The sequence below is a fragment of the Strongylocentrotus purpuratus genome, unplaced genomic scaffold (genome assembly GCF_000002235.5).
Source record: "Strongylocentrotus purpuratus isolate Spur 01 unplaced genomic scaffold, Spur_5.0 spur5_scaffold_17, whole genome shotgun sequence".
NCBI lineage: Eukaryota > Metazoa > Echinodermata > Echinoidea > Camarodonta > Strongylocentrotidae > Strongylocentrotus > Strongylocentrotus purpuratus.
In genome coordinates this window covers 27,132,049-27,145,423 of record NW_022145602.1, presented here as the reverse complement: position 1 = coordinate 27,145,423, position 13,375 = coordinate 27,132,049, and the positions used below count along the sequence as shown (strand labels likewise).

General features: G+C 37.9%; 1 protein-coding gene across 2 annotated transcripts in view; it reads left to right on the top strand.

The window, feature by feature from the left end:
• LOC105447587 (fibronectin-like) overlaps positions 1-13,375 on the top strand; it is a 39,686-nt gene that overhangs the window by 13,326 nt on the left and 12,985 nt on the right. For both annotated transcript variants that reach the window (XM_030988000.1, XM_030987999.1), the window contains 9 exons: positions 670-933; positions 1,546-1,815; positions 2,219-2,473; positions 4,751-5,014; positions 5,627-5,896; positions 6,300-6,554; positions 8,819-9,082; positions 9,536-9,805; positions 10,258-10,512. In XM_030988000.1, coding sequence (XP_030843860.1) covers positions 670-933; positions 1,546-1,815; positions 2,219-2,473; positions 4,751-5,014; positions 5,627-5,896; positions 6,300-6,554; positions 8,819-9,082; positions 9,536-9,805; positions 10,258-10,512 — 2,367 coding nt within the window. The remainder of the gene's footprint in view (positions 1-669; positions 934-1,545; positions 1,816-2,218; positions 2,474-4,750; positions 5,015-5,626; positions 5,897-6,299; positions 6,555-8,818; positions 9,083-9,535; positions 9,806-10,257; positions 10,513-13,375) is intronic.

Below are 13,375 nucleotides of genomic sequence, written 5' to 3'. Positions count from 1 at the left end.
ATTTTCATTAAATATAATTGTTACCTTTTCATCTATGATGTCCCCTCATTGAAAAGTATAGGTTTTGTTATTGAATTAAAAAAACTTTCCAACTAAAGTTTTGTGTATGATACATTTACAAGTTAGCCTTGTACGTCACATTATCAATAAAATGGCTTCGCCCATGTTATGCCAAAAGGCAGCATTACATCATGCAAGGAATATCTTCATTCATGCATCACTTAAACATTTTCGTATGAAGGAATATCATTCCACAGGGCAGGAATACATTTCCTTTTTTAGAATACCCTCATAATTTTGGGTGAGTTTTCCTTTAAATATTGAAATGACTGTGACACAGGATGTTCATAAAGTTGTAAACAGAACAGGAGAAAATACCAGCGATATACCGTTTTCTGCAGGACACACAACTTCTTCTACATGATTCTCTGTACCAACAGTTCTTAGTAAGAACCTGAATACCTGTAAGCAAAGATATCTGCAACTCAGCTGACTTAGAGCTCAAACCCTTCTGATAAACTAGGAATGGAAGGAGCTAACAAGGACAATTGTCAAGACGACCAAAGTGAAATTGACTACAATGTCATCAACGTGAAAAGTGCTTTACAAGCACACACACACACACACACACACACGCACATAATCACAATTTGTTGTTCTTTCTTGTAGTGCCTGCAGCAGTCACTTTATATGAGGAGATATATATAGTGAATACTACTTCCATCACTGCATCATGGACCATGCCCAATGATATAGTGGATTACTATGAAGTCTCCTGTTCCAATGGAGTTGCTTCAACAGACAAGGTCTACGCCTCAGAATACCTAATAGCATCTTGCACTGGCCTAAATCCTGGAGGAAACTATACTATATCAGTTACTTCAGTCAGCAGTGACATACGCAGTGAGACAGACACCATCACAATCACTACATGTAAGTTTCAAGTTTCAAAATACTGTTCATAGCTTACGGTTACTTTCCCGGTCTAACGGTTTATTTCCAGGTACGTTTTTCTGTAAAAACAAACCATGATCTGATTTATAATTCCAACAGCAACGGATAGCATACCCAACTCTAGTGATGGATTTTCCTGGGTACGCTCACTGATTGAAGAACGGCATCTGTTGATGTTAGTATTTCAGGTTTAAGGTTCAGTACGAAAAACCATTGGTTCAAATCTAGCCCAGGCAGATGACCGAAACGTGTGCCTCTGTTTCATAGTCGCTGGCTAGGCTACAGTGGAAAAGATCCCATCCCGTGGATAGGATGTTAAATGGAGGTCTGGTGTGTAGGAGAATCATCACAAATGCATGTTTAGAACCCACTGCAATATTTGATTAAGAGTAGGGGGAAACGGAGGTGAGGTTGGACACGTGTATGTCCTGATCAGTTATACCGGGAGGAGAGACCCAAGAGTCACACTGATCCAGTTCACCTTTCCTCTCACTGGTGACACCATATACTTGATAATACCATATACTTGATAGTGATCATGATAATGTGATTTCATTGACTGTATATATTTTATTTGTGATGTTCTTGTAGATCCAAAAAGTGCAGTTCTGAGATCTAGTGAAATCACAACGAGACAGATAACTGTACAGTGGGATGATCCGGAGGGAGAAGAAGATTACTTCATCGTAGACTGTGGTGCTGATTGGAGCACTGAATTCATTCTCAACCATGATCAAGGGACCGACAACACTTTTGAAGCAACTTGTAACGTATCGATGGCTGGAGCTCCCTATGACATTACTGTGACCAGCGTGAGTGGGGATAAAGAGAGCCCTGTCACCGGGACCTTTACAGCAGCAAGTAAGTAATTACACTTCTGTACAATAAATACTTTTGGTCATGAAAAACTAAATTCATGTGGATAAAAGTATATGTTCTCTCTCTCTTGAATTCAATACATATTAATGTAGCTTGGACTTGCCCTAATGTTGAAATAAATACATGAAGAGGAGTAGCAATGAAATAATCTTGTCGTCTTCTGTGTAACATAGAATTGTAGATGTAGAGGCAAGGATTCCAGTTTTCAGGCTCATGTCTGACTTTATTTAGTCCCTAGCTTTCACCTCTCTCTGTTTCAGGATCTGTTTTGCTCCATATTGTATAGAATGAATGGGACTCTTAGATGTTTGGGTTTCTATTCAGGCTTTTGGGATAAAACCAACTGAAATCATGATTGTATTTTTGTATCACTATTTACATTTAGCTCCAGACGTAGTAACCTTTGAGGACAGTTCATCAAACACAACGTCAGTTACTGTCACCTGGAATGTATTAACTGGAGCTGATGGGTTTAGAGTGGATTGCTCTGAGGGTGTCCCATCCCCTGACTATTATCTTCCTGGTTCAGCTACTGAGGGGACTTGTATTTGGGTCACACCAGGGCGCAATCACTCAATTAGTGTTGTCACCCTGGAAAACAATGGAGAGAGTACAGCTATGGTCGTGTACATTGTTGCAGGTAAGTTGATCTTGTATGTTCACTAATTAGTCGGTATCAGTTCAAGTTCAAGTTCAAGTTCAAGTATCAGTGCCGTTGTTTAGTGTCCATCTTTCCTACCCCCTTATAGCCTTTCTCCTAGCATACTGGTCTTAATTCAGCATCCACCTGAGTGAGACCAGATGCTCTTGTGTCTTATTTTTGTTTCTCCTTTCACATGAGGTTTTGTGATGGTCTTCCACAGAATTTTGAGTGACATCCTGAACATTTATTGCTACATGTATTAGTTGCTGCAATTTTATTTTTTAAAGGTGATAGTAAAATAGTTGTATGTGGAAAGTTTGGTTCAATATCAATTTTTCTCTTCATATTTCAATTATCTCTTTTAGAAATCTATGATTCTCGAGTAATATAGTAATGAACAAACTTAATATAACAAAATATAATCCTGACTCTCTCTTTCCTTTTATTTTTTTATTTGCTACATTTATATGTATTATTTGTATGTTTACCCTAAAGAAAACCTAACTCTTAAGTAATAGCTTGATAATTGTTCTAAGAAGTTTATTATATCCTTGCCCATTGATCTACACGCTTGTCCACCAAAGTTTATAAAAGAGGTATAAAGCAAGAATAATGTAGAGTTTCTCAGCAAGACATGGATATTGCCATTTTCTTGATAACGTGACGTACTATGCGAAGTCATTTATCATCTAAAGCAGGCCTTCTCAGCTGGCGGTGCGCGCCACTTGTGGCGCTGTGGTCAGTCGGAGTGGCGCGCGACTGTTGCAACAACAAAACAAAAAACAGAAAGAAAGAAAATATATATTTTAGAATTAAATACTGAGCTTAATCAAGAAGTTGCAGTCGAATTTAAGCCCAAAATGCCTGCTTAACAAACAGGAAGAAAGGGGAATTTATCATTTTTACCATTTTATATGAATCTGAACCTGAGGTCTGAACAACAATTAGCTTACGATGGGATACCAATTTTAACATTGCCAATCTCTGGAAACACCTTGTTTTTGTTTGTTTGATTTTCACTTTATTTTGACATTTCCCGCGTTTATTGCACACAAAAAACTACATATAAATATACCTCCAGTGTAATTGTACCCAGGAATTGTACTTATTTATTCAAATCAATATGAAATTATGATTGATTTTATTGTGGAATGAAATGGTGCTAAAAATGCCCCATTTGGGCCTTTAGAAAGCCCTAAATCCACCAGCTTCAGGGGCTTTGCACCTTGCTACCCCCATTAGGGCTTCGCCCCTGGACCCCTCCCATTTTCGGCTCGGTCGCTACGCTCTCTCGCAGCACAGTCAACCATACAGAGTGGCACTTCAACTACGAATTCTTTTTAGTTTTGGCACTTCTAATAAACTAGTTGAGAAGGCCTGATCTAAAGGTATTCAAAGTAATAGATTCTTCCTTCCCAGGTGTGTGTGGTGGGGATGTATTTCATTCACTTGTTTTATCCTTTGTATTGCAATTACCAGAACGCAAATGACATACATAAGTTGTTGTGCTTTTGTGTCGAAGGTTTCGCATAGATGAAATAAAATTTTCAACTACTATGTTTTAGTTTATTTAAAGAGATGAGTGTTCTTTTAACTCTGTTATATATTTTCATTAAATATAATTGTTACCTTTTCATCTATGATGTTCCCTCATTGAAAAGTATAGGTTTTGTTATTGAATTGAAAAAACTTTCCAACTAAAGTTTTGTGTATGATACATTTACAAGTTAGCCTTGTACGTCACATTATCAATAAAATGGCTTCGCCCATGTTATGCCAAAAGGCAGAATTACATCATGCAAGGAATATCTTCATTCATGCATCACTTAAACATTTCCGTATGAAGGAATATCATTCCACAGGGCAGGAATACATTTCCTTTTTTAGAATACCCTCATAATGTTGGGTGAGTTTTCCTTTAAATTTTGAAATGACTGTGACACAGGATGTTCATAAAGTTGTAAACAGAACAGGAGAAAATACCAGTGATATACCGTTTTCTGCAGGACACACAAATTCTTCTACATGATTCTCTGTACCAACAGTTCTTTGTAAGAACCTGAATACCTGTAAGCAAAGATATCTGCAACTCAGCTGACTTAGAGCTCAAACCCTTCTGATAAACTAGGAATGGAAGGAGCTAACAAGGACAATTGTCAAGACGACCAAAGTGAAATTGACTACAATGTCATCAACGTGAAAAGTGCCTTACAAGCACACACACACACACACACACACACACACATAATCACAATTTGTTGTTCTTTCTTGTAGTGCCTGCAGCAGTCACTTTATATGAGGAGATATATATGGTGAATACTACTTCCATCACTGCATCATGGACCATGCCCAATGGTATAGTGGATTACTATGAAGTCTCCTGTTCCAATGGAGTTGCTTCAACAGACAAGGTCTACGCCTCAGAATACCTAATAGCATCTTGCACTGGCCTAAATCCTGGAGGAAACTATACTATATCAGTTACTTCAGTCAGCAGTGACATACGCAGTGAGACAGACACCATCACAATCACTACATGTAAGTTTCAAGTTTCAAAATACTGTTCATAGCTTACGGTTACTTTCCCGGTCTAACGGTTTATTTCCAGGTACGTTTTTCTGTAAAAACAAACCATGATCTGATTTATAATTCCAACAGCAACGGATAGCATACCCAACTCTAGTGATGGATTTTCCTGGGTACGCTCACTGATTGAAGAACGGCATCTGTTGATGTTAGTATTTCAGGTTTAAGGTTCAGTACGAAAAACCATTGGTTCAAATCTAGCCCAGGCAGATGACCGAAACGTGTGCCTCTGTTTCATAGTCGCTGGCTAGGCTACAGTGGAAAAGATCCCATCCCGTGGATAGGATGTTAAATGGAGGTCTGGTGTGTAGGAGAATCATCACAAATGCATGTTTAGAACCCACTGCAATATTTGATTAAGAGTAGGGGGAAACGGAGGTGAGGTTGGACACGTGTATGTCCTGATCAGTTATACCGGGAGGAGAGACCCAAGAGTCACACTGATCCAGTTCACCTTTCCTCTCACTGGTGACACCATATACTTGATAATACCATATACTTGATAGTGATCATGATAATGTGATTCCATTGACTGTATATATTTTATTTGTGATGTTCTTGTAGATCCAAAAAGTGCAGTTCTGAGATCTAGTGAAATCACAACGAGACAGATAACTGTACAGTGGGATGATCCGGAGGGAGAAGAAGATTACTTCATCGTAGACTGTGGTGCTGATTGGAGCACTGAATTCATTCTCAACCATGATCAAGGGACCGACAACACTTTTGAAGCAACTTGTAACGTATCGATGGCTGGAGCTCCCTATGACATTACTGTGACCAGCGTGAGTGGGGATAAAGAGAGCCCTGTCACCGGGACCTTTACAGCAGCAAGTAAGTAATTACACTTCTGTACAATAAATACTTTTGGTCATGAAAAACTAAATTCATGTGGATAAAAGTATATGTTCTCTCTCTCTTGAATTCAATACATATTAATGTAGCTTGGACTTGCCCTAATGTTGAAATAAATACATGAAGAGGAGTAGCAATGAAATAATCTTGTCGTCTTCTGTGTAACATAGAATTGTAGATGTAGAGGCAAGGATTCCAGTTTTCAGGCTCATGTCTGACTTTATTTAGTCCCTAGCTTTCACCTCTCTCTGTTTCAGGATCTGTTTTGCTCCATATTGTATAGAATGAATGGGACTCTTAGATGTTTGGGTTTCTATTCAGGCTTTTGGGATAAAACCAACTGAAATCATGATTGTATTTTTGTATCACTATTTACATTTAGCTCCAGACGTAGTAACCTTTGAGGACAGTTCATCAAACACAACGTCAGTTACTGTCACCTGGAATGTATTAACTGGAGCTGATGGGTTTAGAGTGGATTGCTCTGAGGGTGTCCCATCCCCTGACTATTATCTTCCTGGTTCAGCTACTGAGGGGACTTGTATTTGGGTCACACCAGGGCGCAATCACTCAATTAGTGTTGTCACCCTGGAAAACAATGGAGAGAGTCCAGCTATGGTCGTGTACATTGTTGCAGGTAAGTTGATCTTGTATGTTCACTAATTAGTCGGTATCAGTTCAAGTTCAAGTTCAAGTTCAAGTATCAGTGTCATTGTTTAGTGTCCATCTTTCCTACCCCCTTATAGCCTCTCTCCTAGCATACTGGTCTTAATTCACCATCCACCTGAGTGAGACCAGATGCTCTTGTGTCTTATTCTTGTTTCTCCTTTCACATGAGGTTTTGTGATGGTCTTCCACAGAATTTTGAGTGACATCCTGAACATTTATTGCTACATGTACTAGTTGCTGCAATTTTATTTTTTAAAGGTGATAGTAAAATAGTTGTATGTGGAAAGTTTGGTTCAATATCAATTTTTCTCTTCATATTTCAATTATCTCTTTTAGAAATCTATGATTCTTGAGTAATATAGTAATGAACAAACTTAATATAACAAAATATAATCCCGACTCTCTCTTTCCTTTTATTTTTTTATTTGGTACATTTATATGTATTATTTGTATGTTTACCCTAAAGAACACCTAACTTTTAAGTAATAGCTTGATAATTGTTCTAAGAAGTTTATTATATTCTTGCCCATTGATCTACACGCTTGTCCACCAAAGTTTATAAAAGAGGTATAAAGCAAGAATAATGTAGAGTTTCTCAGCAAGACATGGATATTGCCATTTTCTTGATAACGTGACGTACTATGCGAAGTCATTTATCATCTAAAGCAGGCCTTCTCAGCTGGCGGCGCGCGCCACTTGTGGCGCTGTGGTTAGTCGGAGTGGCGCGCGACTGTTGCAACAACAAAAAAAAAAAAAAAAGAAAGAAAATATATATTTTAGAATTAAATACCTAGCTTAATCAAGAAGTTGCAGTCGAATTTAAGCCCAAAATGCCTGCTTAACAAACAGGAAGAAAGGGGAATTTATCGTTTTTACCATTTTATATGAATCTGAACCTGAGGTCTGAACAACAATTAGCTTACGATGGGATACCAATTTTAACATTGCCAATCTCTGGAAACACCTTGTTTTTGTTTGTTTGATTTTCACTTTATTTTGACATTTCCCGCGTTTATTGCACACAAAAAACTACATATAAATATACCTCCAGTGTATTTGTACCCAGGAATTGTACTTATTTATTCAAATCAATATGAAATTATGATTGATTTTATTGTGGAATGAAATGGTGCTAAAAATGCCCCATTTGCGCCTTTAGAAAGCCCCAAATCCACCAGCTTCAGGGGCTTTGCCCCTTGCTACCCCCATTAGGGCTTCGCCCCTGGACCCCACCCATTTTCGGCTCAATCGCTACGCTCCCTCGCAGCACAGTCAACCATACACAGTGGCACTTCAACTACAAATTCTTTTTAGTTTTGGCACTTCTAATAAACTAGTTGAGAAGGCCTGATCTAAAGGTATTCAAAGTAATAGATTCTTCCTTCCCAGGTGTGTGTGGTGGGGATGTATTTCATTCACTTGTTTTATCCTTTGTATTGCAATTACCAGAACGCAAATGACATACATAAGTTGTTGTGCTTTTGTGTTGAAGGTTTCGCATGGATGAAATAAAATTTTCAACTACTATGTTTTAGTTTATTTAAAGAGATGAGTGTTCTTTTAACTCTGTTATATATTTTCATTAAATATAATTGTTACCTTTTCATCTATGATGTTCCCTCATTGAAAAGTATAGGTTTTGTTATTGAATTGAAAAAACTTTCCAACTAAAGTTTTGTGTATGATACATTTACAAGTTAGCCTTGTACGTCACATTATCAATAAAATGGCTTCGCCCATGTTATGCCAAAAGGCAGCATTACATCATGCAAGGAATATCTTCATTCATGCATCACTTAAACATTTTCGTATGAAGGAATATCATTCCACAGGGCAGGAATTCATTTCCTTTTTTAGAATACCCTCATAATGTTGGGTGAGTTTTCCTTTAAATATTGGAATGACTGTGACACAGGATGTTCATAAAGTTGTAAACAGAACAGGAGAAAATACCAGCGATATACTGTTTTCTGCAGGACACACAACTTCTTCTACATGATTCTCTGTACCAACAGTTCTTTGTAAGAACCTGAATACCTGTAAGCAAAGATATCTGCAACTCAGCTGACTTAGAGCTCAAACCCTTCTGATAAACTAGGAATGGAAGGAGCTAACAAGGACAATTGTCAAGACGACCAAAGGGAAATTGACTACAATGTCATCCATGTGAAAAGGGCTTTACAAGCACACACACACACACACATAATCACAATTTGTTGTTCTTTCTTGTAGTGCCTGCAGCAGTCACTTTAAATGAGGAGATATACATGGTGAATACTACCACCATCACTGCATCATGGAGCATGCCCTATAGTATAGTGGATTACTATGAAGTCTCCTGTTCCAATGGAGTTGCTTCAACAGACAAGGTCTACGCCTCAGAATACCTAATAGCATCTTGCACTGGCCTAAATCCTGGAGGAAACTATACTATATCAGTTACTTCAGTCAGCAGTGACATAAGCAGTGAGACAGACACCATCACAATCACTACATGTAAGTTTTTTAATTTTCAAAATACTATTACTTACGGTTACTTTCCTGGTCTAACGGTTTATTTCCAGGTACATTTTTCTGTAAAAACAAACCATAATCTGATTATAATTCCAACAGCAACGGATGGCATACCCGACTCTGTTCCATAGTTCCAGGCTAGGCTACAGTAGAGAAGACACCATCCCTCGGATTAAATGTTAATTTGAGGTCTGGTGTGTAGGAGAATCATCACAAATATATGTTAAGAACCCACTGCCCTATTTGAATAGGGTAGGGGGACACGGAGGTGAGGTTGTACACTTGTATGTCCCGATCAGTTATACCGGGAGGAGAGACTCGAAGGCCACACTGATCCAGTTCACCTTTCCTCTCACTGGTGACACCAATTACTTGATAATAATCATGATAATGTGATTCCATTGACTTTATATTTTATTTGTGATGTTCTTGTAGATCCAAACAGTGCAGTTCTGAGATCTAGTGAAATCACAACGAGACAGATAACTGTACAGTGGGATGATCCGGAGGGAGAAGAAGATTACTTCATTGTAGACTGTGGTGCTCATTGGAGCACTGAATTCATTCTCAACCATGATCATGGGACAGACAACACTTTTGAAGCAACTTGTAATGTATCGATAGCTGGAGCTTTCTATGACATTACTGTGACCAGCGTGAGTGGGGATAAAGAGAGCCCTGTCACTCAGACCTTTACAGCAGCAAGTAAGTAATTACACTTCTGTACAATACATTTTTAAATCATTTTTTAAAAAGCATATCTATTATATTGTTTATTATAATCTAGTTTTAGTCAAGACCAAAAGTTTTTTTTTTTTTTTTTTTTTTTTTTTTTTAGGGAGGAGGGGGGAGAGGTCCTTTTTTTGTTAAGACCTGAAGTGAGAGTAAAATGAAGAAGAGTAGCAATTACAATGAAATAATCCAGTCGTCTTCTGTGTAACATTGAAACGTAGATGTAGAGGCAAGGATTCCAGTTTTCAGGGTCATGCCTGACTTTATTTAGTCCGTAGCTTTCACCTCTCTCTGTTTCAGGCTTTGTTTTGCTCCATATTGTATAGAATGAATGGGACTCTTAGATGTTTGGGTTTTTATTCAGGCTTTTGGGATAAAACCAACTGAAATCATGGTTGTATTTTTGTATCACTATTTACATGTAGCTCCAGACGTAGTAACCTTTGAGGACAGTTCATCAAACACAACGTCAGTTACTGTCACCTGGAATGTATTAACTGGAGCTGATTGGTTTAGAGTGGACTGCTCTGAGGGCTACCCATCCCCTGACTATTATCTTCCTGGTTCAGCCACTGAGGTGACTTGTATTTGGGTCACACCAGGGCGCAATCACTCAATTAGTGTTGTCACCCTGGAAAACAATGGAGAGAGTCCAGCCATGGTCGTGTACATTGTTGCAGGTAAGTTGATCTTGTATGTTCACTAATTAGTCGGTATCAGTGCCGTTGTTTAGTGTCCATCTTTCCTACCCCCTTATAGCCTCTCTCCTAGCATACTGGTCATAATTCACCATCCACCTGAGTGAGACCAGATGCTCTTGTGTCTTATTTTTGTTTCTCCTTTCACATGAGGTTTTGTGATGGTCTTCCACAGAATTTTGAGTGACATCCTGAACATTTATTGCTACATGTATTAGTTGCTGCAATTTTATTTTTTAAAGGTGATAGTAAAATAGTTGTATGTGGAAAGTTTGGTTCAATATCAATTTTTCTCTTCATATTTCAATTATCTCTTTTAGAAATCTATGATTCTCGAGTAATATAGTAATGAATAAACTTAATATAACAAAATATAATCCTGACTCTCTCTTTCCTTTTTTTTTTTTTATTTGGTACATTTATATGTATTATTTGTATGTTTACCCTAAAGAACACCTAACTCTTAAGTAATAGCTTGATAATTGTTCTAAGAAGTTTATTATATTCTTGCCCATTGATCTACACGCTTGTCCACCAAAGTTTATAAAAGAGGTATAAAGCAAGAATAATGTAGAGTTTCTCAGCAAGACATGGATATTGCCATTTTCTTGATAACGTGACGTACTATGCGAAGTCATTTATCATCTAAAGCAGGCCTTCTCAGCTGGCGGCGCTGTGGTTAGTCTGAGTGGCGCGCGACTATTGCAACAACAAAACAAAAAAAAGAAAGAAAGAAAATATATATTTTAGAATTAAATACTGAGCTTAATCAAGAAGTTGCAGTCGAATTTAAGCCCAAAATGCCTGCTTAACAAACAGGAAGAAAGGGGAATTTATCGTTTTTACCATTTTATATGAATCTGAACCTGAGGTCTGAACAACAATTAGCTTACGATGGGATACCAATTTTAACATTGCCAATCTCTGGAAACACCTTGTTTTTGTTTGTTTGATTTTCACTTTATTTTGACATTTCCCGCGTTTATTGCACACAAAAAACTACATATAAATATACCTCCAGTGTATTTGTACCCAGGAATTGTACTTATTTATTCAAATCAATATGAAATTATGATTGATTTTATTGTGGAATGACATGGTGCTAAAAATGCCCCATTTGGGCCTTTAGAAAGCCCTAAATCCACCAGCTTCAGGGGCTTTGCCCCTTGCTACCCCCATTAGGGCTTCGCCCCTGGACCCCACCAATTTTCGGCTCAATCGCTACGCTCCCTCGCAGCACAGTCAACCATACAGAGTGGCACTTCAACTACAAATTCTTTTTAGTTTTGGCACTTCTAATAAACTAGTTGAGAAGGCCTGATCTAAAGGTATTCAAAGTAATAGATTCTTCCTTCCCAGGTGTGTGTGGTGGGGATGTATTTCATTCACTTGTTTTATCCTTTGTATTGCAATTACCAGAACGCAAATGACATACATAAGTTGTTGTGCTTTTGTGTTGAAGGTTTCGCATAGATGAAATAAAATTTTCAACTACTATGTTTTAGTTTATTTAAAGAGATGAGTGTTCTTTTAACTCTGTTATATATCTTCATTAAATATAATTGTTACCTTTTCATCTATGATGTTCCCTCATTGAAAAGTATAGGTTTTGTTATTGAATTGAAAAAACTTTCCAACTAAAGTTTTGTGTATGATACATTTACAAGTTAGCCTTGTACGTCACATTATCAATAAAATGGCTTTGCCCATGTTATGCCAAAAGGCAGCATTACATCATGCAAGGAATATCTTCATTCATGCATCACTTAAACATTTTCGTATGAAGGAATATCGTTCCACAGGGCAGGAATACATTTCCTTTTTTAGAATACCCTCATAATGTTGGGTGAGTTTTCCTTTAAATATTGAAATGACTGTGACACAGGATGTTCATAAAGTTGTAAACAGAACAGGAGAAAATACCAGCGATATACTGTTTTCTGCAGGACACACAACTTCTTCTACATGATTCTCTGTACCAACAGTTCTTTGTAAGAACCTGAATACCTGTAAGCAAAGATATCTGCAACTCAGCTGACTTAGAGCTCAAACCCTTCTGATAAACTAGGAATGGAAGGAGCTAACAAGGACAATTGTCAAGACGACCAAAGGGAAATTGACTACAATGTCATCCACGTGAAAAGTGTTTTACAAGCACACACACACACACATAATCACAATTTGTTGTTCTTTCTTGTAGTGCCTGCAGCAGTCACTTTAAATGAGGAGATATATATGGTGAATACTACTTCCATCACTGCATCATGGACCATGCCCAATGGTATAGTGGATTACTATGAAGTTTCCTGTTCCAATGGAGTTGCTTCAACAGACAAGGTCTACGCCTCAGAATACCTAATAGCATCTTGCACTGGCCTAAATCCTGGAGGAAACTATACTATATCAGTTACTTCAGTCAGCAGTGACATACGCAGTGAGACAGACACCATCAAAATCACTTCATGTAAGTTTCAAGTTTCAAAATACTATTACTTTCGGTTACTTTCCCAGTCTAACGGTTTATTTCCAGGTATGTTTTTCTGTAAAAACAAACCATGATCTGATTTATAATTCCAACAGCTATGGATGGCATACCCGACTCTGTTCCATAGTTCCAGGCTAGGCTACAGTAGAAAAGACACCATCTCTCGGATTAAATGTAAATTTGAGGTCTGGTGTGTAGGAGAATCATCACAAATGCATGTTAAGAACCCACTGCACTATTTGAATAGGGTAGGGGGAAACGGAGGTGAGGTTGGACACGTGTATGTCCTGATCAGTTATACCGGGAGGAGAGACCCAAGAGTCACACTGATCCAGTTCACCTTTCCTCTCACTGGTGACA